Genomic DNA, 22,815 nt, shown 5'->3' on the forward strand with positions numbered 1-22,815 from the left:
GCAGTACAATAGCAGACAGATACAGGTGCTGCTAAAACTACAAGCAATAATATCTGTGTGACGCACTCCTCCTCTGGCTGACAACGGACTCTACAGTAGTAACCATATAAACAATAAATAGCAAAATAAGTAATGAGAAAAGAATAACTGTACAGTCCTAGACTGGGTTCGACCTTGTACGTGTGTCAGAAACCCATCTTGCACGAAAACGTCCGTCAAGGGCAATGGGGAAGTAGTTGGGAGGCGCAGGAGTAGTGGGAAGAGTCATAGCAGCTGAGACAGCTTGAGGCTCAGTAACAGCACATCAGGGCTAGGTGTACCTTGGCAGAAAGAGAGAACAGACAAATAGGCAAGTCCAAGTACAATGGTGTGCAAATTAGGGCAATATAATGTACTAAGATGGACTCTGGCAGCTCTACCTATGGCAGCACAGACAAAAGGATAGAGACAGTAGGAAACACAGGCATGAGGGCACCCTGGAACATCAGCACTCCGAAGCACTTAGTCAACAAACTTGAGTGACACACACAAAAAAAGAGGTGAGGTGACAGCATCATAACATCCCAGTTTACCAAAATTATCAATGCCAATTGGACCCCCAGATCTACACCTTTACCTAAGATGAGAGGTATTTAATAAAATACCTGACTGTACAGTTTTCAGCCTAGCCTTAACTGGCACTGAATATGTACAAATTTATTCAAAAATGTATTCAGTTACAGCCTGAGCCTAGACCAGGTCACAACACCCTATCTCAAGCCACTTACTATTACTTGTGTAGAGGTTGTTAACCACTAGAGGGCAAAGATCTTTTTAAACTCTACAATTTACTATTAAAATTTATTTAGTTATATATTATGTACCTGGCAAAAAAACCAAAAACAACTAATATTAAAATGACTTAATATCATAACATTACAATAAGTAAATGATAAAAAAAAAGAACTTAAGCCTGTGTGCAGACTGCACCACAGCTATGCTTTGAAAATAGCCAATGTGTTCACACTGCAACAATATATTGGTGTTTGCTTCCCACAATAGTGCCCTTGTCCTCTTTGTATCAGTGCATTCTGGACCCTGCCTGAGTGATTTCACTTTGGTCCAGCTGGTACTAAACGCACATGTCTCACAGCTGAGGTGATCACTCGTTTTTGAATAATTCAAAGTGTCTGCTTATTGACTCATACATTGCAGGTAAGATGACACTGCTTTCTCTAATTTGACCTTTGTGGGGGGGTTTAAAGGATTTCTAAGACATATGTTGTTGTTTTAGATTAATGTCTTGAGTGAGCACTGTATTTCGACAGAACAACTAGTTACGTAGTATCTTGGAAGTAATCTGCCACTAGTGTCTCCTTAACAACCTTCCACAATGTTTCAGATGTGTTGTAGGCTACAGATTAAACACAGAAGCTTAAAGATAAAAAATGCTCTATGATTTCAAACTATAATTTAATGGCAGGAACACATGCAACCATCATAAAAGATATGATATTCCAAAGGTATGTGGAAATCTGTCCTAATGGAAGCACTCTGCTGTTGTATAGCTGTGTCTTATGTGAGGTTATTGTCAGCAGCTGGAGGATGAGCCAGCGAGAGGGATTAAGGGCAGACTCTAGCCACTTTACTCTGGATGGGGTTCCCATTCAGATTCTGGGAGGCTCTATCCACTACTTCCGTGTCCCCAGGGCATGTTGGAGAGACAGGCTTCTGAAACTGAAGGCCTGTGGCCTGAATACCCTCGCTACGTAAGATCTCATTTCAACTTGGCTAATTCTGGTACCTTAAAGCATCATCATGTCTGAACAAATTTTTTGGTGGTGTTCTTTCAGGTATGTGCCGTGGAACCTGCATGAGCCAGTGAAGGGGATGTATCGTTTCGAAGATCAGCTGGATCTGGAGTAGGGACTGTCACTCTGCCTATGTGTGATAATGCACTGAGAATGTGTGATAACAAGGAATATTTGTAACTATATCACTGAGAACATGATAAATAACAAAATTATAAATGAGATATTACAGTATTAATATCATAATCATTAAATAATAGTTGCTCATGTTCAAATATATATGGCATTTTGACATTTTTTTATTGAATACACACATGGACCTACAAAATATGATGACACCTCATAAAAACCATGATAAATTTTAATTCTTAAACACAAACCTGACTGGGAACTAACTGTCTATGTACTCTTTGTCATTCTGTAGGGAATACATTAGTCTTGCAGCAGCATTAGACCTCTGGGTTATATTACGGCCAGGGCCATACATATGTGCTGAACTGGACTTAGGTGGCTTGCCCAGGTGAGACTCTGCCAAATTCTGGACAAAACATTAAGGATGTCTGTCTTGTAGGCACATCCATTTCTATGCTCAGAAACAGGTTTGAAATGCACCAATTACATGCAGTATAGCAGCCTCTTAGGTATGCCTATAGGATAGGTGGCCTTAATGTTGTGCGCATATTAGGAACCAAGAGATGTTGTTTGAATTACAAACATTTATGCTGTCAGTGTGTTTGCAGTTGGCTGCTGAGAGATAAAAATATGAAACTGAGAACAACTTACCCTGGATTCACTGCTGCAGTGAATTCCTACTTTGACAAACTCATACCAATAGTCACACCTCTTCAGGTAACATATAGTTTTATTGTCCCTTTGATATTCCGTTCATTTACTATTATTTTTTTTAATAAAAGATTTTTCAATTTTGCAGTTCAGTAGAGGGGGTCCTATCATTGCAGTGCAAGTAGAGAATGAGTATGGCTCATATGCAAAGGATGAACATTACCTGACATTTGTCAAAGAGGTACAGAGTGCCAAACTGAGATCTTTTTTGTCGTTTGTAATTTTCCTTTTAAAATTAACATATAATAATTTGTTTGAGTAGAGTGTAAAGAGCCATGGGAATAAATTGTTGCATTATAATGTGATGCTTAACATTGTTTTTTTATAGGCTCTGATGTCCAGGGGAGTCACAGAGCTTCTATTGACTTCTGATAATCGTGACGGGTTAAAATGTGGAGGTGTGGAAGGAGGTAATCAATAGTAACGTGTGTAAATTCAGTCACAGTTCTCCAAGAGCACAGCACGGATATCATTTTACATCCCAATAAGTGTTGAGTGCTTTCTGCTTCAACTCCAACAACTAACCAGGCCAAAATGTATAATTATGACATTATAATATGATGAAAGAAATTCATTTTGACTTGTTGCTAGAGTATCTTTTTAGTCTCCAAAACAATGGCTACAGGCACTCCGGCACAGATGTACAGTTTTTCCTGCTTTCCTTTCATAGTCCTACAAACCATCAATCTTCAGAAACTGTCATATGGTGCTATACAGTACCTGGCTGATATGCAGGTCAGTAGCACAGTACCTGGCTGTTGTGCAGATCAAAAATTAAATAGTCATAAACCTTTTTAAGTAGGCAAATGATGATTCAATATTTAATAAAATAATCTCAATTGACCTAATTTAAAAGAGTTGGGCATGATACATAATTGACAAGGTTTTTTGTTGATGCTTTTATTGTGTACATTATTGATAATGCATGTACCTTTAAGTCTTTATGAGAAAATGTGAACTGTACCTGTGGCAGCCCCAGAAGCCCTTGCTGGTGATGGAGTATTGGTGTGGCTGGTTTGATGTCTGGGGGGAGCCTCATCACATATTCTCTGCACAGGGTGAGGATCTAATACGGCAGAGCCTACAACCTTATCCTCTGTCTTATACAGTGACTTGTACAATCTAAGTGTCACATACATTGATTCTGCGGAATCGTTGAAAAATGACATAAACGGCAGACACGTGTTGTCCCTTCTTACTTGCTGCTGTTGTGTGTTTTCAATCACTCAGACATGATTGCAGCAGTGAAGGAGCTCATGGATCGCGGTATCTCCTTCAATCTGTACATGTTCCATGGTGGAAGCAGCTTTGGGTTCACAAGTGGCGCTGTAGACTTTGGCTCATACAAACCACAGGTCAACAGCTATGGTACACAACTTTCCTTTTTTTGTTGTTAATGCTGCATTGCGTTTAAAAGCAGTTGTGTATTAAATAAAGAGTGAAACAGTACAACCTCCTCAGGAGAGCAAGTGGCTGGAAGGCAGTGCACATTTAAGATTGCGTAAATTATGTTTGTATGTTTGTAATATATATGCCTACGTAATTTTTGTGACCAGTAATAAAGTCCTCGGAATGGGAATGTGATTTCCAATGCGGGCAGTTAGATGTTAGCCAAGGACCTGCAGACAGAGAGGTTTCCCTCTCTCCAACCATCACAGACTCTTAAGCGTTAAGACGCATGGCAGTAACTGAACCCTCAGACCTCTCTCGTTTGGAAAAATAGTTTGGCGTATGACAAAAGGCACATTTGCAATGTGGTAATATAATTGGATATCTTTCTGTTGTCTGTATCCCACCTTATGGGGGCCCTTCTGTGTTATCATAGCAAAATCACAGCAGGGTTTTCTCTTCTAGATTATGATGCTCCATTAACTGAGAGTGGGGACTACACCACTAAATATCACCTCTTACGGGACCTGCTGGGAAGCTACCAGAGTAAGGTGTTATTTAGCACCTTGAAGTATTTTAAAGCACTAAAAGGATTCTCCTCCTCTGCTTCAAGAAGGATTTTCATTTTCTTCTCTCTCTCTCTCTCTCTCTCTCTCTCTCTCTCTCTCTCTCTCTCTCTCTCTCTCTCTCTCTCTCTCTCTCTCTCTCTCTCTCTCTCTCTCTCTCAGATAAAGAGTTACCACAGCTTCCTGCAGTTCAGGGCAGGAAGGTTTATGAGCCAGTGGTCTTTTCTCAGCACATGTCTTTTTGGGAAAGTCTGCGATGCACAGACATGGTGAGAACTCATAAAACTGTGAACCTGCTTCTTCCATCTGCTTCCATCTGCTCACTGTTGTGTTTGTTTGTCCGTTAATATTCGCCTTTTAGCCCAGCAGCTCATCCAGCTGTTACTGGCCCAGCCTTATTTTTAAAGGTCATAATCAAAAGCAGCTGAAAGCCACATGTGGATGTTGTCTTGTTTGTTTGCTAGCCATTCAAGTCGAATGACCCAGTGAATATGGAGAACCTCTCTGTCAATCATAACAGTGGTCAGTCATATGGATACACACTTTATGAGACCAGCATTTACAGAGGTGGAGCACTTCATTCAAGGAACCATGTTCGTGATAAAGCCCTGGTAAGCAGGGCGACATGCTACAGTTTGGTTAACATGGTTACATGCTGTAGTTTGGTTAGCATGGTGACATGTAGTTTGGTAAACATGGTGACATGCTGGTTATTGGTAAACATTGTCATATGCTATAGTTTGACCGTTGTTGAAAGTTTTTTTGACATGCTTACTGGAAAAGTGCTCAGAGCAAAACTTGTGCTCATCTAAATAGATTATTTGCTCACAAAGATTTGTTGTAATCTGCAAATGTTTTGTAGGTGTTCATTGACAAACACCTAATTGGAATTTTGGACTATAGAACACAGGAAACTGCAGTGCCCCACAGTGAGGTAAATAATAATGTAACTTGATTAAGTGGTTGATTAAGTGGTTGTCGACAAATTATCTGTTGCAGAAACGAAACAAAATAATAAAAAAGAAGCAACAGTAAAGTAATATATATAATATACTAAGTCTATAAAAGTGTACTGTGTACAAATAATTGTGGTATGGTTTTAAAAATGTCATTAACAGCCTTTTAAATGAGACTGTGAAGACTTTGATGACTCTGCAGACTTTCATCTCCAGTTAAAATAAACAACATCTAAATACATCGTCCAAGTGAACCCCTTTAACAGAGAAACCCTAGTCATTAATGCCCTCTACCCAGCTGCTACTTTAGAAGGAGTGTGCTGTGTCATTTCAGTGCCAGTAACAGCTGGCTAGCAGTCCGCTAACAGTCTCGATCTCAGCCCATTGTGACAGATTTACACCAAATTAACCTAGTATTCTTCTTCAGCTACTCTTCTTTCATTTCTTAATTATTTATCTTACTCATTGGCTGTTTTTGTGTGACAAAAACGAGGGACTAAGCGCATGTTATGCTACAAATGCGGTTTCCTTATGAACAATAAATTCCTGCTTCTTTTAAAGAACTGGGGGCTCCACTGAGAGCCTCACCTTGGCAGTATGACTGCATTACAAGAAGGGCTGAAGCTGTTTAGAAGGCAAATAGTGACATCACTCCTTATTAAATACCTGGTTAACAGGTTAGGTGTTCTTATTAGGTATTTGATTGTGTGGGGTGTTCCTAGGGTGTTCCCTTTCTTTATTGTTCTTTTTTTTGTCTTTTTTTCTTTCTAAGAAAAAAACCCCACCTGAACCAAAGGTTAAAAAAAGAAACAAGATAAAAAATCTTTATAACTATTAAAATCTTATCATGTTGGCTGAAGGTTACTCCGGATTTATTATAACAACTGTCTCATTCCAAAGTCTACAGGACACAATAATGTGCATTATAATGTTCATCTCTGTGAACAGAGAGAGAGAATTTTGGGTCTGCTTGTGGAAAACTGTGGGAGAGTGAACTTCGGTCCAGCCCTGAATGAACAGCGGAAAGGTGAAACAGCCCTATGTAATACTGACGTCTAGCAAAAAATTCTACTGTCATTGTGATAGCAGTGTTGTGACCTCAACAAGCAAATCAGAGGCAAGAAACATATTTATTTTCTAAATATTAATGCATTTTTATCCACATAGGTCTTGTTGGAGATATCACCCTTAATCACACCCCTCTGAAGAAGTTTACAATGTATTCACTGGATATGACACCTAACTTTATAAACAGGTGATGATTTACCGTTATGACTGACAGGTGCATCTCTTTCACTGTATTTAAAAGTTTCTTGAAAAGCACTACAGCATGTTAATAGTTTTTGATGGTGTCTGATGTTCATGTAATCATCATCTACTTGTAAGAGTTTCTGGTTAATCACTTCAGTTCTTAGAGATGTTGGCTACCCTTTAACTTATATAACTGTTTAACTTATATACCTACTTTTTAATATCTTCCCAGCATTAGTATAACTGGTTTGGAATGTTGGTAATGAATCTGGAAGGATGTGGGCTGGTCCCTTTATCTTTTTAAACTGCTGCTGCATTAGAGCAGATAAATGCCCATTGAGAATGACTGGCTACGCATATCACGTGAGAATGATTGGCTAAACATATATGAGAGGCAGTGGTAGTGCAGTAGTTAAGGTTTTCAGTTAGCTATTGGTAACTAGTATAAAGTTGCCAGTTCAAATGAAACCATTGCCAAGAACCAGATACAAACCTCAGGTACAGATATAACCATGATTCTCTGATAGCATGAGTCTCACAATGGGTACACCCCTCTGTGTAGTCCTCAGAAGCTTTTGTTTCAATATGGCAGTCCCTACTGGCCAGCAACCAGGATATATGCATCAGGGAAGAACTGCCCTTCCTCTGTGTTTATTGGTCGACACAACATCAAATTGTTATTCAAAATGAACACACATCTGCCTCGCTGTCATGGTTCAGAGAACAGACGCATGCATGAAAACTGATTTTACTTAATAGAGGAAAGGATAATCCAAATATTTAACAATACAGGCAAAGCTCAAATCAAGGTAGCAGACAATATATTTACTATAGCCAAAGTAGGGGCAGGCAAGAGAGCAAAAACCAAGTAAACAGACAAAAGTAAAAAAAAAAAAAAAAAAGGAAGACAAAAACGACTAGCAATAATAAAGGCTCAGAAACAGATGGCTAAGCAAACACACAGATTAACTGAACAGAACAGCTTCTATAGAACACAGGAGGGAAGTTACACAGTTGTAACTAGTATTCAGGGGACTGGGAACAAACAGGAGGCTTGTGATTAGTGTAGTTCGTAGTAGGCTGGGTCTGTGTACAAGGCGTGACACTCACTTGACACAAGGAAGGTGATCCAGTGGCATAATTCACTCATGCTATCAGAGAACCAGGGTTACGTCTGTAATCTAAAGTCCTCTTTCAAGCATTTGTTTTGGTATCTCACTATGGGACATGCCAGTTCCCATATTTCTGACAACCTTACTTCATAGACCAGCTGCCACAAAGCCCATGCAATCCAATCACTCATCACTTGCCCTAAGAACCTTACATTCCCTACCCATAAGACCTGCCTACACACAGCACCACTACCTGCCAGAGTAGGCACAGTGAGCCTTTAAAAACTCATAAACCTCATATGAGCTGAGGCCCAACTAGCTGCTGCACAAATCTCTTGAATAGAACAGAACATACAGGATGTTTCCATACCCCTTAGCAGAATGTGCATGCAAGCCAGCTGGGGACTGCATGTCCTTGTTGATGTAAGCCAGGGCTTTAGCTCCTCCTCTCCAGTGGGATAGGCATTGCTTACTTAGGTATAGGCTTACCAGTGTGAGGTTTCATCTAAGATATTTATTCTCCCTAAATCCCTCTGTCCTGTTTATGCAAAGACGCAGCGGGTGCACCAGACACAGCATATGCAACCATTCCTGCTCTTCAGAAGAAAATGTGGGGGGATAGAAAGCTGTCAATGCAAGGGGGAGGCTGTTGACAAAACAAAAATTGTGGGGAAAAATGTAGGATAAGGTTTCGACATAACCTCCCCATCCCCTTTTGTGAACTGGATGTACATCAGATATACCAAAAATATATGAATGTCACTATCCTGTTTTTCTGATGCCAGTGCCAGCAATAGGAACAACTTCAGTGACAATGTCTTGAGCTCCACGTTATGAAGACGCACAAACCAATGAAAGGTCCCATTGTTTGGTGAGCAGTTTTGACACTGGGCAATGCCAGCATGCTACTTTCCTGTAAAGATATATGAGGGGGTGATGCCCTGATATTGTGTCATCAAAGTCCATGTGGCAAGAGGAGATGGCAGCCAAATACTCTTTAATGGTGGAAAAGACCTTGCCTGTCTCCAAGGTTCCTGTAAAAATGACATAATGGGACAGAACACCTACACCTGTGATTTCATATACCACTCCCTAAAAATGTGCCAGTTATGTTCATGGGGTGACCGCGTCTGCAGTAGGTATGAACCAAATTTAAGGACTCTGACAGCTGTGGCCACAGATGGGTATGATTTTTCAGTCGTGGAGGACTAGGAGCCATCAGACTTGTAGGGGAAGGCAGGGCTAGCATGGTTTTCTAACCTGGATGCAGGTGGAAAGCTTCCACATGCTCAACCCGTAGGTGAAAATACCACTTTTTCCCCCATGCCCACACAATCTAGCACTGAACCCCCCTGAATAGGATTTTTAGCAGAGAAGGGTTAGTTCCAGGAGCAAGTGGCCACCTCTTTGCATAGGGGGAAGATTGACAGAAGTTGTCCCGCTGTCCAGTTGACTGTAGGTAGCTACTTCCATTCGTAGAGGGTGCTCGGGGTCTACACTAGTAGCTTGGGCCACAGAATGCCCAACAGCTCTGCAGTGCATTGCAGATCCATGCTAAGGGGCAGTGCATCGGCACTGCTTCTGTCAGGCCCTGAGGGTTGACCTGTTGCAGTCCTCCTCATTAGAGTAACACCCGTGGTCAAACCCGGTATGGATTCCAACAGCAGGTCTTTGTCGTATAGGCTACCTTGGTGCACCAGCCTACAACTGAGACTCTTGAGTGAGAGGCATGCGCTGTCTGGGCTTATCACAGGCTGATGAATATGGTCCATCTGGTGCGGTCCATATGGTCCATCTAGCTGAGAAGGTGTGCTGTTTGGAGACAGTCAAACTCTGTTAGCCCCGAGCCTCTTCCTATGGTGAAGAAAAAAGGTTAGCACTACTGCACCAGGTTGTTAGCTGTTGACAATTAAGCTAAGCATCCAGTGCGGCCATGTTGAGGTAGAGCTTTCTGAGTGAAGCAAGAAGTTTGTGAACAACAACATGATGCTGCGTCGATTGCTATATACGGAGGAAGGGCATCTGTGCCTCAACATGCACTTCCCGGCTGCTAGCCAATAGGGGCTGGTGTTTTTAAATAGGAGCTTCTGAGGTTTATGCAGAAGGATGAACCCACTGTGAGATAATGCAATGAATGCTTGAAAGAACTGTGCCTGAGCTGGGAGAGTGGTGCTTGTGTCCACAATTTTAGGTACAGCAGCACACTTTTTAATATCAAGAACTTGGCCAAAACAAAACAAAATGCTCTTTGTCTAGGGTCTTCTTAAATGAACTGTTTAGACTTTACTCTAATCTACTCTACAAATGTGGTTGACCCCTTATAAATATCTGTATATTTCCACATACTAGGTTACAGTCACTGAAGTGGAAATCTACAGATGAAAAGCCCCTGTACCCAGCATTTTTCAGAGGTAGTATGGCAGTGGATGGCCAGCCAAGAGACACCTTTGTCAAGCTGCCAGTATGTTAAGCAAACGATGTTCTATACTTTGTTCTATATCTTTGAAACTATACAATATTATAAAAGCTTACTAGAACAGGACATGTAAATTGACAGTCTTGCTAACTCATTACCAGGGGTGGAGCAAAGGAGTGGTCTTTGTTAATGGGCAAAATCTTGGACGCCACTGGTCTGTTGGTCCTCAAAACACCCTCTATCTCCCTGCCTCATGGTTGAAGAGTGGAGATAACCAGGTAAACCAACAAGGAAAAAGCTAAATAGCACTTATTACGTATACGATCACATACTAAATAATAAGGAAATATTATCCTCCTTTTCCCTGTTATCATCAGGCTTGCTTCTGCAAGCTACAACAGTCCTTCTGTAAAAACTATGTTTCATATTGTTTTAATATGGATGACATTGTATGCTTTAGGTGATTGTGTTCGAAGAACACAGGGCTGGAGGCAAAATGCACTTTGCTGAGAATCCCCAACACTGCAAGACAATTGATGTGTCCAGACAACCCTTTTGCACTCTCTCCTAAAAACAAAAAAAGAAAACATTCTTGTAAATTCATCAGTAATCATGAATCATATTTAATTCTGTCATGTTGCCTGCACTTTCTAGATCTCCTTTTTTTTTCAGGTAAAACAGAAAGTCTATAAGGTATATATCTGTACCACCAAGAACTTGCTTTAGTTTGTACCCAGACTGAAAAATCTCCCATGCAAATCTCATAACCACTACATTAAATGATTAGAATCTTAAGGGTAATGGCCAATGGGTAATGGACTCCTTGATAAGTGAATACTGCATATGATATCATAAAGCTTACTACTACTACTACTACTACTACTACTACTACTAATAATAATAATATATTACAACTTAGTTTCAGGTTTAAACAAATATCTTTTGATATGTTGTCTTGTACTCCTTTCTGCTCACAGAAAACCTCACAATAAACCACCAAGTCATCAATATGTCTGTCATTCAGAAACTTAGTTCCACATAACACTGTTTTCTTACTTGAAAAGGGGATTGGGAAGTACAGATAGAGAGAGGTATGGGAGCTTCTCAGCTGGTGAGAGACTAGCTCTTTGGTTGTTCGGGTTCAGAAAATAACATTCTTCTGTAGACTGCAGGCACGGTTCCACCACAGACAGATTAAGATAAGAGATTGTTGCTATTTGTCCAGCTGTCATTGGTTGAATATGAAAAAATATATTTCACACTCCAGTAAGACTGTAATTCTCGAAGACTAAATAACGTGAACAGTTTTAAAAAAGAAAGAAAGAAAGAAAGAAAAAGAAAGACAAGAAAAGAAAAGAAAAGAAAAGAAAAGAAAAGAAAAGAAAAGAAAAGAAAAGAAAAAGACTGGTGTGAACACGGACACTCCTTCAACCGAGACTCATTGACTAGATTTGAGTGTGACACACATGCGCATTTAGCTGAAGATAGAGCTAGGGTAACGACAGTATCTTGTCCACAGATCATTTTAATCTGAAACGGTATTACGGGAAAAACGGCTGCCGTTTGAACAGATGCAAAGCAGAGAAATTTAGAAGATGCATGGTGATAGACAAGCAACTTGCGTATTATTTAAAACCAATAGCTAAGTGTGCTGGAAGTAAACTTTATTAACGCTACCTTCCTACTTTAGCCAAAGCAAACATAATTTGGTTATTGTGTCGATCCATGTTTAGCTAAACTGAATAACAGGTGTCCGTTGCGTTGTAGTTAGGTAGCACTAACTTGCCTACAAAATGGACATCGGCGCGGCTGTATGTTGCTGTTTTACTGCCGCCCTGGGGATGGTTCTGTTTGCTGTTTACAAACTTGGCTTGCTGTACCAGATATTTCACAAGGTAACGTTATGTAGTTATTATGTTAGCTAGCTAATGAGAATTAATTTTGCGAAACTGCCAGCTAGCCGCGATGCTAGCGTTAGCTAACTAAATTAGCTGGGTTATAGTTCACTGACGGGCACTTTAAGATGGCTAGAGTTAGCTGCTTTTGACAGTAGAGAAAGAAGAAATGCACGGTGAAATGTACCAGTACGGTGTCGTTGCCAGTATAACGGGAATATGTAAAAAGATAGTTTATCTAGCTAATTATATACCTTTACTGATTTTTTAGCTAACCTAGTTCTGCTACGGGGCCACTGTTTCAATTATACATAAGGTCGCTAGGTTTTGTCTACCGGTGACTTATAAATGAATAATTTCCCCCGGTTAAACTAACCTACAATGTAACTTTTAGTTGGCTACTTGGTTTTTCTAGCAGTTTGTATTAGCTAGCTTCTTTTTAACCTTTAGATTGACTAAATCTAATGTTTAAGTGATAAGATTAGGTTTACTGTTAGCCTGATGTAACCGGCCTGGTGCAAGAAGACTGGTTAGCCTATTCCATCAGATGTATTATCTGTACCAGCAAGTCAAATGTATAGGCCTGCACACGGAAGAGCAGTATTGCCTAAGAAGAGCTACCTAAGAGCAGCAAGCAGAAACTATGAACTCAGCTCTCCACCAAATAATAAGAAAGAAAGAAATATGGCTAACCTATTTCTCCAACATTCTTGGCTACCGTTTCGGCCGTTTTTGGTAAGAGGTATCATTCATATAAGTGATATGATATGATATGAAGGGGTATCATTCATGTGCTTTAAGTAGAAGCGCTTGGTTATTAGAAATGCCTTATTACAATACTACTGTGACTGATACATTTATACCAGTAAAACACCTACTGCCATGCCAGTAGCATGTAAGTGTTAAGAACGGTCTGCCACACAAATAATATCCATTCAGTAGTTGTCCTATGGTCAGAAAGTGACCAGTGAGGAACAGGGTAGAGGGAGACTGATGAGGTTTGCATGCCATCAGGCTAAAGTCTCTAAGTAGTACACTTATGAGAAAAAAGTGTCACATGACTGTAGGTGGATGTGTATAATAATAAAGTGGTCATTGGGTGTAATTCAAGTATATTAAGAACAGAAGTACACACAGAATGCCGGTAGGTTCAAAAGCATCTAATTTGCAGTTAGGCAAATTTTCGATCCCAAGATAGGTTGCCATTTATTCATTTTTTTAAGGATAGATTTTAGGATTAATTGATTTCCTCATATTAATCTAGATTTCATGCATTATTTGTGTGTGTGTGGTTTTTTTACTCATTACTCCTGTAATGCATCTCAGGTGGAGAGGGAGAGCCCTCGGCATGGAGGCGAGAGTGTGGCTGAGGTCCTTCGTGCACATGGCATCAGGTTCATCTTCACGCTGGTCGGCGGACACATCTCACCCGTTCTTGTGGCATGTGAGAAACTGGGCATCCGTGTTGTGGACACTCGGCACGAGGCCACGGCTGTGTTTGCTGCCGATGCAGTTGCAAGACTCTCCGGTGAGTAAAAATGTTCCATTTCATGTTGAGCTTCAGGATGTATTTACATTCATGGAAAATTAAATAAATAGATAGATAGATAGATAGATAGATAGATAGATAGATAGATAGATAGATAGATAGATAGATAGATAGATAGATAGATAAATGGGATACATGGTAGGGGTTGCATATTTTGTAGGTAAAATTATCTATGTTGCCTAGATATGTGTATTTAATTTAAGGATTGTGTGTGTGTGTGTGATTATTTTTATTTATATTTATATATATATATATATATATGTTACATATTATACTTTAAGATTCATTTTTGCATTGCATTTTGCTATGAACCAATATTTTGTAGTTTTGATCCCAGTGATCACACTCCTACTTTTGTGCCCTTCAGTAAGTTAATCAGTTAGTTAATATAACCAAAGCCATGAGGTTTTGTTGAAGCCCAAATCTAAAAGTTCCTTGCACTCAGACTTTAGTGTAAGAGGTGATGGTTAGTGAAATGAATTAGAGATTCCTTTCAGCATGCCCTGTTATCGTGTTGTCATGCAGGCACAGTGGGTGTGGCTGCAGTAACCGCAGGACCGGGACTCACTAACACAATTACAGCAGTGAAAAATGCTCAGATGGCAGAGTCACCTGTGCTTTTAATTGGTGGAGCAGCCGCTACTCTTCTTCAGGTCAGGAGCTGCAGAAAAGCCTGTTAAGTCAGGGCATATAACAAACCAATTCCGCTGCAAGGAGGAGTCTCATCTAAAAAAAATTACACCACTACCATGAATGAAACAAGCTTAATGAACTTGACAGACTAATTGTTTGCATGATGCTCATACAGAGATCATGTGTTTGAGTGTCAAGTTTGTCATGTGCATAAAACGTCAGAGACGGCTGTAGACTGAAATTCTTCTGTCAGGTGTTGAGGCTCAGGTGCTCTCCAGCTCTTCAATTTGCAAGTACTTTGCTTAGAGCTCTCACCAGTGCGATCATTCTGTGGTGAACCAGATGTTCTCATAGACATAGACTTTTTTGTGTTTCATTATATAGTGGACCACCAACGTCTTACTATAAAATGCATGTCTTTTTTAAACAGTGAGGTCCTCCTGATTAATGTTAATGTAAAAGCACTTTGCTTAGGAGAGGTGGCTTAGTGTTTCCAGACATACACATTACACTTAATGCAAAACAAACCTTTTGGGACAAAGCTTTGTTTGAGTTGAGTGTACTTGTACTGCCGTTAAATTGTGTTTCACTGTCTGTGTATGTGTAGGGTCGAGGTGCTCTACAGGACATTGACCAGATGTCACTTTTCAAGCCTCTTTGCAAGTTCTGTACATCTGTGAGGAGAGTGAGGGAGATTGTTCCCACTGTAAGAAAAGCCCTGGCCATCGCCCAGTCAGGCACACCAGGTACGCTGCAGCACAGCTAGAGTATCCCTCCCGCAATGCACCTTGAGATGTTGGGTTAAAAAACAGGCTTTTCCAATGAAATTCGGCATATTCAAAATTGGTTTTGAAGGACAGTTACATTGTAACTTGTTTAGTAATTTCTTAAAGCATAGGCGTATCATATGCTGATATGGCTGTCCCCACCACTTTTGAAAGTGGACTCTGAAAATATTTGTTATAACAGCTTGCTGCAGATACTTGTCCAAACAGTCTGCCAAAATGGCACTAAGATCATGCTGAAAATTGTGTTTGGGCAACAAGGGACATTTCTAGACTTTCCTGTTTGTTCTGCAAAATTTACAGTATTAAGGGGTACAGCCCAATCCCTTTGTTTGCCAGTCAGTCTTGGAGTAGAGTTATGTACTTTCCCTTCTCTCTGTTTTTCTATTTCTTTCTTACTGTGCATACCTGTTCTGCCTCATAGTATCTGTGGGGAATTCATGTGGTGCTAATCCAGGCTAAGATGTAAAGCAGTATAGCTTTACTGGAGCATGTGCCCAAATAAATTGGGTCTTTGTCATATGACCAATGGCTGTTATTACATGTGAGCTCTGTGATGAAGTACAGAACAGATGCTGGAAAGTTATGACTGCTGAAACAAATGACTTTTCAAATCAAAATAAATAGGAAACAATTGTACTAAATATATTTTAAACCATAGAACTGATATTTCTTGTATTGTTCAGTGCGAATAAGCTTGACAAACAGGCCATACAACCTTTCACAAACCTTTTCCTTTCAGTGAACATTCATCCCCGAGAACCTGCATGCATGCAAATTTGAGGTGCAACTGAATCGAATGCAACAACTGGCCTGCATTCTTGTCCCCACCACTTTTCAAAGCAAAGTTAAGCTCGTGGTAGTGAGTCAAGGTGCTACGATTCTGAAGCTGTTTCACCACTTATCTGAGTGTCTTATCTGTTCTCTTACTACCACTAGGTAACTTCATGATAGGAAAACCGAAATCCTTCATAGAGATCTTGTAAATCATTTTACTAATAGGTTAAATACTGTCCTGGATATCATCATAAGAGGAAAATATTGTGTGTAAAAAATTATTGTGCAGGAGGAAAGCCAAGCCTACCTTTTGTTAACATTCTTCTTTTGGACCTCATTGTAACTTTTGACATTAGACCATAACATTTTATTTATTTTATTTATTTTTCTTGCCCCAGTTTTCTTAAACATTTCCTTAACAAATAGACAATTATTAACTTGGGTGATTCGGTATCTGAAAAAGCATAGATTACACATGGTGTTTCACAGGGATCAATTCTTGGTCCTCTTCTCTTCATTTGAGAAGTACTGCTCTGAAGAATTATCTGTGAGCATGGTTCCAATGTCTACATTTATGCAGGTGACACAATTATCTCTATGGTTCCTAAAGAGTCCAGTGCTCTAAATCCCCCATTTATCACCTGGAATAGCATTATACATTGGATGTCAATAATTTCTTTGAAACTAAATGGAGATTAAAGTGACATTTTAGTTACTGGCCCAACTTGAAATAATATTTGAGCTGTACTTTTAGAAAATTGCCAAAAATTTGGTTTTAATACATATAAGATTAATCTGACTCTGAATTATAATGACAAATTATTGTGAAGTGTATGTTCTATTGCATAGCATCCATGAATGTTACCCATGAAAATTCAAGGTGCAGGATGGATTGAATACTATTCACCCCATAAAAGATGTGAAGGCTGTGCTCGAGTTAAATTTAATCCACCCAAGACCAAATGTCTCAACAGGCATATTAACACAGTCATAGAATTAACTCAACCAGTGAGGGCTCACATAGTGAAATTTTGGGATAGCTACTTGGCAAGAATAATGCAGATTTTAAAAAAAGCAATAAACCACAACCAGAGATATCTTGCCTCCTAATTGTGCAAAGCCCATTGGACAAATATGCTGTAAAAAGATGAAAAACACCACTTTATTATTACAGGAGGTAAATATATTTTTTCTGTTTTGTGATCTGATGTTCAGCTTTGTCTGTTTTTAGGCCCTGTGTTTGTCGAGTTTCCCATAGACACACTCTATCCATATCATCTGGTGGAGAAAGAAGTTTCTCCTAAAAACATTCCCAAGGGAATCATGGGGAAAATAACTGCATGGTATGACAAGGTGTCATCACATTTTACAGTGTTATAGGTCACACCACCTCTTTGCCTGTAAAGACAAAGACTATAAATAAACAAAAAATGCTAATAAATCTAAAGTGAGTTGGAATGAAAACTTGCAATTAAACATGGTCTTAAAATACCCCTTTTCACTATGAAATGCCTGAAGTTCATTTTTCTGTTTTTGTTTAGAAAAAATTGTAGTGCTGTTTCAGTTTTTGAATTTCTTCCATAAAGTGTTTTGAATGATGGGTTTAATGATCGATTTACAGGTTGAATCCTTTCCTGAATTGACCATTTTGAACTTTGTTTTCTGGTAGGTATCTGAAGAACCACTTGACGAACCTGTTTGCTGGTGCATGGGAACCAAGGGAGCTCTCCCCTCTCCCTGTCCTCATCCCTCAAGCGTCTGACCAGGAGGTGAGGGGAGAAAGGAGAAAGAGAAGACATGTTATTGAGCAGTGGCGGTATAATCAGTGTCGTAATCAGTGACATTTCCGCTGAATACAGCAGACTCATTTTCTCCCTTCCCTAGGTGCAACGGTGTGTGGAACTTGTAAGCAGAGCCAAGAAGCCAGTGATCCTGTTGGGTAGCCAGGCAACACTACCTCCAGCACCTGTCCACGACATCAGGTAGATTTATGTGGAGGTTAAATGAGGTTAAAATAACTTCAGGCTAATCTTCTTTACTTATCCCTGCCTGTGAAATGATCTGTTACACTATTTTTGGTATGCAGTACACAGTACACACAACAGACATTTAATTGTAACTTGATACTCTAAGGGAGGATTGAGTTGCTTAAACTCCTGGCTTGTAGAGGTGGATTGTTATAATTTTTGTTTTCACCTTGTTCCAGGAAAGCTTTGGAGTCTCTGGGCATTCCTTGCTTTCTGGGTGGAATGTCCCGAGGGATGCTGGGTAGAGACAGCCCTCTTCATATCAGACAGAATAGGGGGGACGCCCTGAAAGAAGCTGATTTGGTGCTGCTGGCAGGTGAGAATCAGCACCATCTGCTGGACAGATTAAGAGATATACTTCGTGCTTTAAGACATGGAAAAGTGCATTATTTTAAGGGATATTCAGAATGTAGAATGAATTGACTACTTGAAAATCAATGAAGTGTATGTGATGCCTTATAATTTTTTTATTATTATTTATTTATTTTGCTGTGTGATAGGCACAGTGTGTGACTTCAGACTGGGTTATGGTAAGGTGCTTAGTAGACGGAGTCAGATTATTGCAGTGAACCGTGACAGAACTCAGCTACTGAAGAACTCTGACCTGTTCTGGAAGCCTACAGTGGCCATTCAAGGTGCGACACGACCTCAGTTACACTACAAAGGACAGTTTGCCTCATTTACCTTTGCCAAGGTCACTTTAAACCATCTTAATTTATTCCGATTTATTTTATTTGACTTTATTTTTCTTATTTTGTAAATCATGTTGTAAACCTACTTTTATATATATATATCACACACACACACACACACACACACACACACATATATATATACACACACACACATACACAGATGATATTGTATTATTATTATTATTATTATTATTATTATTATTGACTTGTTTAGGCGACGTTGGATCCTTTTTGCTGCGACTTTCTAAGGGCCTAACGGGACACAGATGTCCTGAGGAATGGCCACAAAGCCTCAAGGACAAGGACAGGACCAAAGAGACAGCTAATAGGTAAATGTATGTAGCTACCTGAGTTAGTGCTGAAGTTCTGAATCCAGTCCTCAGGAAACCTCAGACAGTCTGTTTTTTTTTGTTCCAGGTGCTCATGCACATGAACCAGGTAATCAAGGGCTGCAGATCTGGCACGGCTGTGTTAGGAACTATAATAGAACAAACACTTAATGCCCTCTACCATGCATTTATTATGCCTATTTATTTTCATTGTCAAATTGTCAATTACTTGTGTTAAGCAGGCTGAAGATTGTCCACCAGGGGGAACAGTTGACATTTCATGTAGTTTTTGTGTGAATCGCACCGAACACATGGTGGGACACTGTCCATGTCTTTGTTTTGATTATGCTTGATGTTCATCTTTGGCAGAGCAAAGGCCAGTGAGAGGACCGAGCGGCACCTGAACCCACTGAGTGTCCTGTACAACGTGGACAAGCTCATGGCAGAGGACAGCATTATTGTCACAGATGGCGGAGACTTTGTAGGCACTGCTGCCTATATCATGAGACCGCGAGGACCACTCAGCTGGCTAGACCCAGGTCAGAACCAGAACCACAATACACAAGTGAAGCAAAATAGGCACCATATAATATGACTGGTCACTGTAAAACATGGAGTTCGTTGTACCTCCAACCTTTGCTGAATCAAAGTTGACTTGACAACTGAGGAAACTTATGATAAAATATCTATAGTATGTACAGTATTTCTTGATGGTCTCATGTATTGTTTATTAATTGTTATTTAATATGGACAGTACAAATGGCTGTAAGATGCCAGTGACAGACATTGTCCCTGTGTGCTGAGAGCACCATGAACAGTGATGAATGTTGAGTGAACATTTTGAGGTTTTAGGGGCCTTCATATGGTCATACAGGTTTGTTAAAATCATGCAGCCATAAGTTTGACAATTTCACATGCATGCTCATCCATATGTTTCATAATAAGTAACATCACAATTACCATATTTCGGCCATGTTTGTGTGAGAAGTATTATTACTGCATTATAACAGTATTATTACTGACTGGTAGATACAAGCTTATTGCTTGGGTTTTTGATTGTACCACCCCCATGCAAACACAGTTCAAATAGCACTAATTCAGGATTTCCACCTAATCCATGAACATCAGCTTGTGTTCCCTGTAGGGGCTTTTGGGACTCTTGGTGTGGGGGGTGGATTTGCCCTTGGAGCTAAACTCTGCCGTCCCGACGCAGAGGTAAGACACAAACATTACTAAATTCACTTCACCTCTCTGTGAGGGTGGGAAGTAATATTCAGAGGGGGAAGTAATGTTGATGCACGCTGACGACATCTCCTGCTGTCCATGATAATGTGGTCTTTGTATTTGATCCATATGAAACCTGTTTTCTGGGAACTAAATGTCTCATTCACAGGTATGGATTGTTTATGGTGATGGTTCCCTAGGATACAGTGTGGCAGAATTTGATACTTTCACGAGACACAAGGTATCAATAATAATGATTGTTAGCAACCACCCAAAGCTACACGTTAGCGACAATAACACATAATACATTTATTAAAATGTTTTAATATATTATTGTTTATTATTGTATTGTTTATTAATTATTATTATTATTATTATTATTATTCTTGTTATAATGTTTTATTATTTACTAATTTGACAATTGTGTCCATCATGTCCTTTGCTGTTTGCTCACACTAACCTCATAACCATGAAAGCTGTTTGCAGTATGGCACACTCTGCGGAGTTTAACAAATTCACCGTCGCTTTCTTGCAAACCCTTTCTCTGCCCAATTGTTTGTGATTAACCCCGGTCTTTCTTCACTGTCAGACACCTGTGATTGCACTAGTGGGAAATGATGCATGCTGGAGTCAGATCTCTAGAGAGCAAGTGCCCATTCTGGGCAGCAGTGTGGCCTGTGTTCTTGCCTTTACAGGTAATCTACTGTTATCTTTGGCCTTTTGCATAGTAGTAGTGAAAGAGAAATGATGAGGGCATGACTGTTTATGTATTCCCTCTATATAGTGATGTCTCTAATTTATATATCTGTAAGGTTGTAGTAATCTTTTATCGGGTTTATTATTGCTGTACCATCTATCTACACACTCCTCCAAAATTAAAAGCGGTGTGTGTGTGTGTGTGTGTGTGTGTGTGTGTGTGTGTGTGTGTGTGTGTTTTATTTATTTATTTTTAACAACATTTCTACCAAAAGAACAATTTCTAGACCTTTTGGTCCAGTTGGTCTGCTTTAAAAATAAATAAATAGAAGAAATAACAAATTTGTATTGGGCCTAGACTCTGAATCCAGCTGACTGCTTTAGTGTATTATTTACTGTAGTTCAGTAAACTTGGGGACATCTCATCATAGATGCAAATCTTTCTTGTAACCTAAAGTTACTCTCTGTAAATATGTTCACTTAAATATACACGTTACTTGCAAGCTGCTATTGTGATTGATCATCTAAGTTATCTTAAACTTTTTATCCCCCTTTTTATGTAGACTATCACATTGTTGCTGAAGGCTATGGAGGCAAAGGTCACCTGATTGGGCGTGAAGATGAGGTGCAGCTTGGTGACATTGTAAAAGAGGCGCAGAGGGAGTGTAGAGATGGAAAATCTGTGCTGCTGAATGTTCTCATTGGGAAAAGCAACTTCAGGGATGGCTCAATCTCTGTGTAGAAACACCCAGTCCAGGGATCTGCCAAAAGAGCCCCTAACCCTTCCCCAGTCTGGAGCCTAAAGGTGGCCTGCACACACATAGTTGGCAGTACACCGTTTCTTATTTGGCTGCTCAGACTTTGCTTTTGTAGTTCCTGTTTTTATTTAGGAGAATTGTAATATTTACAACTTTAAAATCTGGTAACTTAAAGGGAATTGTGAATTTTAAAACAAAAATAATGGTAATATTAGAAGTGTCGCTGCAACTGGGAATTGTTGAGAAATGATTTAATGTCTGTTAAAATACAGTATGACAGTTATATGTAGAAGGTAGTGTGCTTCTAGATACTGAATGTAAAGCTCATCTTGTTCACAACTCAGCATTAATCAAGTTTAATTCCAGTTCTATGAATGACTACTCACTGTTAGACCTGCATTATCACAATGCAGCACATTACCATAAATTATGATGTGTTAACTTTAACACAAGTGCAGATCTCCTATCTAAATACAGATTATAATTCTTCCTTTACTCCCTTGTTTGATTAAACAATGATAGAAACTGGATGGATGGACCCTTAAATGTGAGCTAGGTTTTATCATATAACAATACTAAATAAAGGTACTTGGTTAACTTCAATATATCTTTACTGGACAACTAGTTTTAACAGGGAATGTCATTGAAATGATTTCCAAAGATTTATCCATCTGCCCAAACCATGTGAAACCCAAAACCTCGCTTCAGCTATGCAGCTTGTGGGGAGATTACAATAATGAGGAACTGCTTTGATGCCTCAGAACCTGGACATCTTGCAGGCACTGAAAGACCAACGCTCCAACTCATCTCAGGAAATTTGATGGCAGAAAACAAGTGTCTGTGATCTAAAAGAGACTTGAAAGGATAATCATTTACACAGGAATAAATCAACAAGGTGGATCAGACAAAATAAATGAGGATTTTGTAAAGAACAAGTCAGAGTCCTGCTCTCTGTCCTGTTGAAAATGTTTTGGTGTAATCTGGACCGGCCATCACAGCAAAATGCAAGATGTCTCACATAAAAATAAAATAAATGTCTGTGTGTTTGTCTTTCTTTGTGAAAATTCCATGAAGTAACTGCAGTATAATGAAAAAGATGTCAAAATTGCAGTGAAGTACACAAC

The 22,815-nt window shown here is 39.5% G+C and overlaps 2 protein-coding genes across 5 annotated transcripts; both read left to right on the plus strand.

Moving 5' to 3' along the window:
- Positions 1-1,103: 1,103 nt before the first annotated feature.
- Positions 1,104-11,331, plus strand: glb1l2 (galactosidase beta 1 like 2). Of its 4 annotated transcripts, none has more exons than XM_027023695.2 (19): positions 1,104-1,194; positions 1,548-1,748; positions 1,833-1,901; positions 2,215-2,310; positions 2,531-2,639; positions 2,722-2,814; positions 2,962-3,043; positions 3,304-3,368; positions 3,607-3,691; positions 3,864-4,001; positions 4,488-4,568; positions 4,751-4,857; positions 5,053-5,199; positions 5,451-5,522; positions 6,493-6,571; positions 6,712-6,799; positions 10,257-10,368; positions 10,485-10,601; positions 10,784-11,331. In XM_027023695.2, exons 2-19 carry the CDS (start codon positions 1,585-1,587, stop codon positions 10,892-10,894), a joined length of 1,815 nt encoding a protein of 604 aa, XP_026879496.2. In that variant the 5' UTR covers positions 1,104-1,194; positions 1,548-1,584; the 3' UTR covers positions 10,895-11,331. The 4 variants fall into 4 exon arrangements, with proteins under 4 accessions (XP_026879496.2, XP_026879494.2, XP_026879493.2 ...); XM_027023693.2 differs by having other exon boundaries at positions 1,575-1,748; XM_027023692.2 differs by having other exon boundaries at positions 1,578-1,748.
- A 419-nt stretch (positions 11,332-11,750) lies between these two features.
- Positions 11,751-22,741, plus strand: ilvbl (ilvB (bacterial acetolactate synthase)-like). Its single transcript, XM_027023691.2, has 15 exons — positions 11,751-12,218; positions 13,545-13,746; positions 14,293-14,420; positions 15,008-15,146; positions 17,194-17,305; positions 17,632-17,731; positions 17,847-17,944; positions 18,169-18,305; positions 18,490-18,624; positions 18,899-19,013; positions 19,383-19,552; positions 20,158-20,228; positions 20,407-20,478; positions 20,827-20,932; positions 21,497-22,741. Exons 1-15 carry the CDS (start codon positions 12,117-12,119, stop codon positions 21,673-21,675), a joined length of 1,866 nt encoding a protein of 621 aa, XP_026879492.2. The 5' UTR covers positions 11,751-12,116; the 3' UTR covers positions 21,676-22,741.
- Positions 22,742-22,815: the final 74 nt, after the last annotated feature.

The sequence above is a fragment of the Electrophorus electricus genome, chromosome 4 (assembly GCF_013358815.1).
Source record: "Electrophorus electricus isolate fEleEle1 chromosome 4, fEleEle1.pri, whole genome shotgun sequence".
NCBI lineage: Eukaryota > Metazoa > Chordata > Actinopteri > Gymnotiformes > Gymnotidae > Electrophorus > Electrophorus electricus.

Bases quoted from the DNA above. Each gene is read 5' to 3' on its own strand.
- glb1l2 (XM_027023695.2), top strand. From the start codon at position 1,585: ATGAGCCAGCGAGAGGGATTAAGGGCAGACTCTAGCCACTTTACTCTG. The intron at 1,749-1,832 runs GTAAGATCTCAT...GTGTTCTTTCAG, and splicing joins GGCCTGAATACCCTCGCTAC to GTATGTGCCGTGGAACCTGC. The intron at 10,602-10,783 runs GTAAACCAACAA...TGTATGCTTTAG, and splicing joins TGAAGAGTGGAGATAACCAG to GTGATTGTGTTCGAAGAACA.
- ilvbl (XM_027023691.2), top strand. From the start codon at position 12,117: ATGGACATCGGCGCGGCTGTATGTTGCTGTTTTACTGCCGCCCTGGGG. The intron at 13,747-14,292 runs GTGAGTAAAAAT...GTTGTCATGCAG, and splicing joins TGCAGTTGCAAGACTCTCCG to GCACAGTGGGTGTGGCTGCA. The intron at 17,306-17,631 runs GTATGACAAGGT...GTTTTCTGGTAG, and splicing joins ATGGGGAAAATAACTGCATG to GTATCTGAAGAACCACTTGA.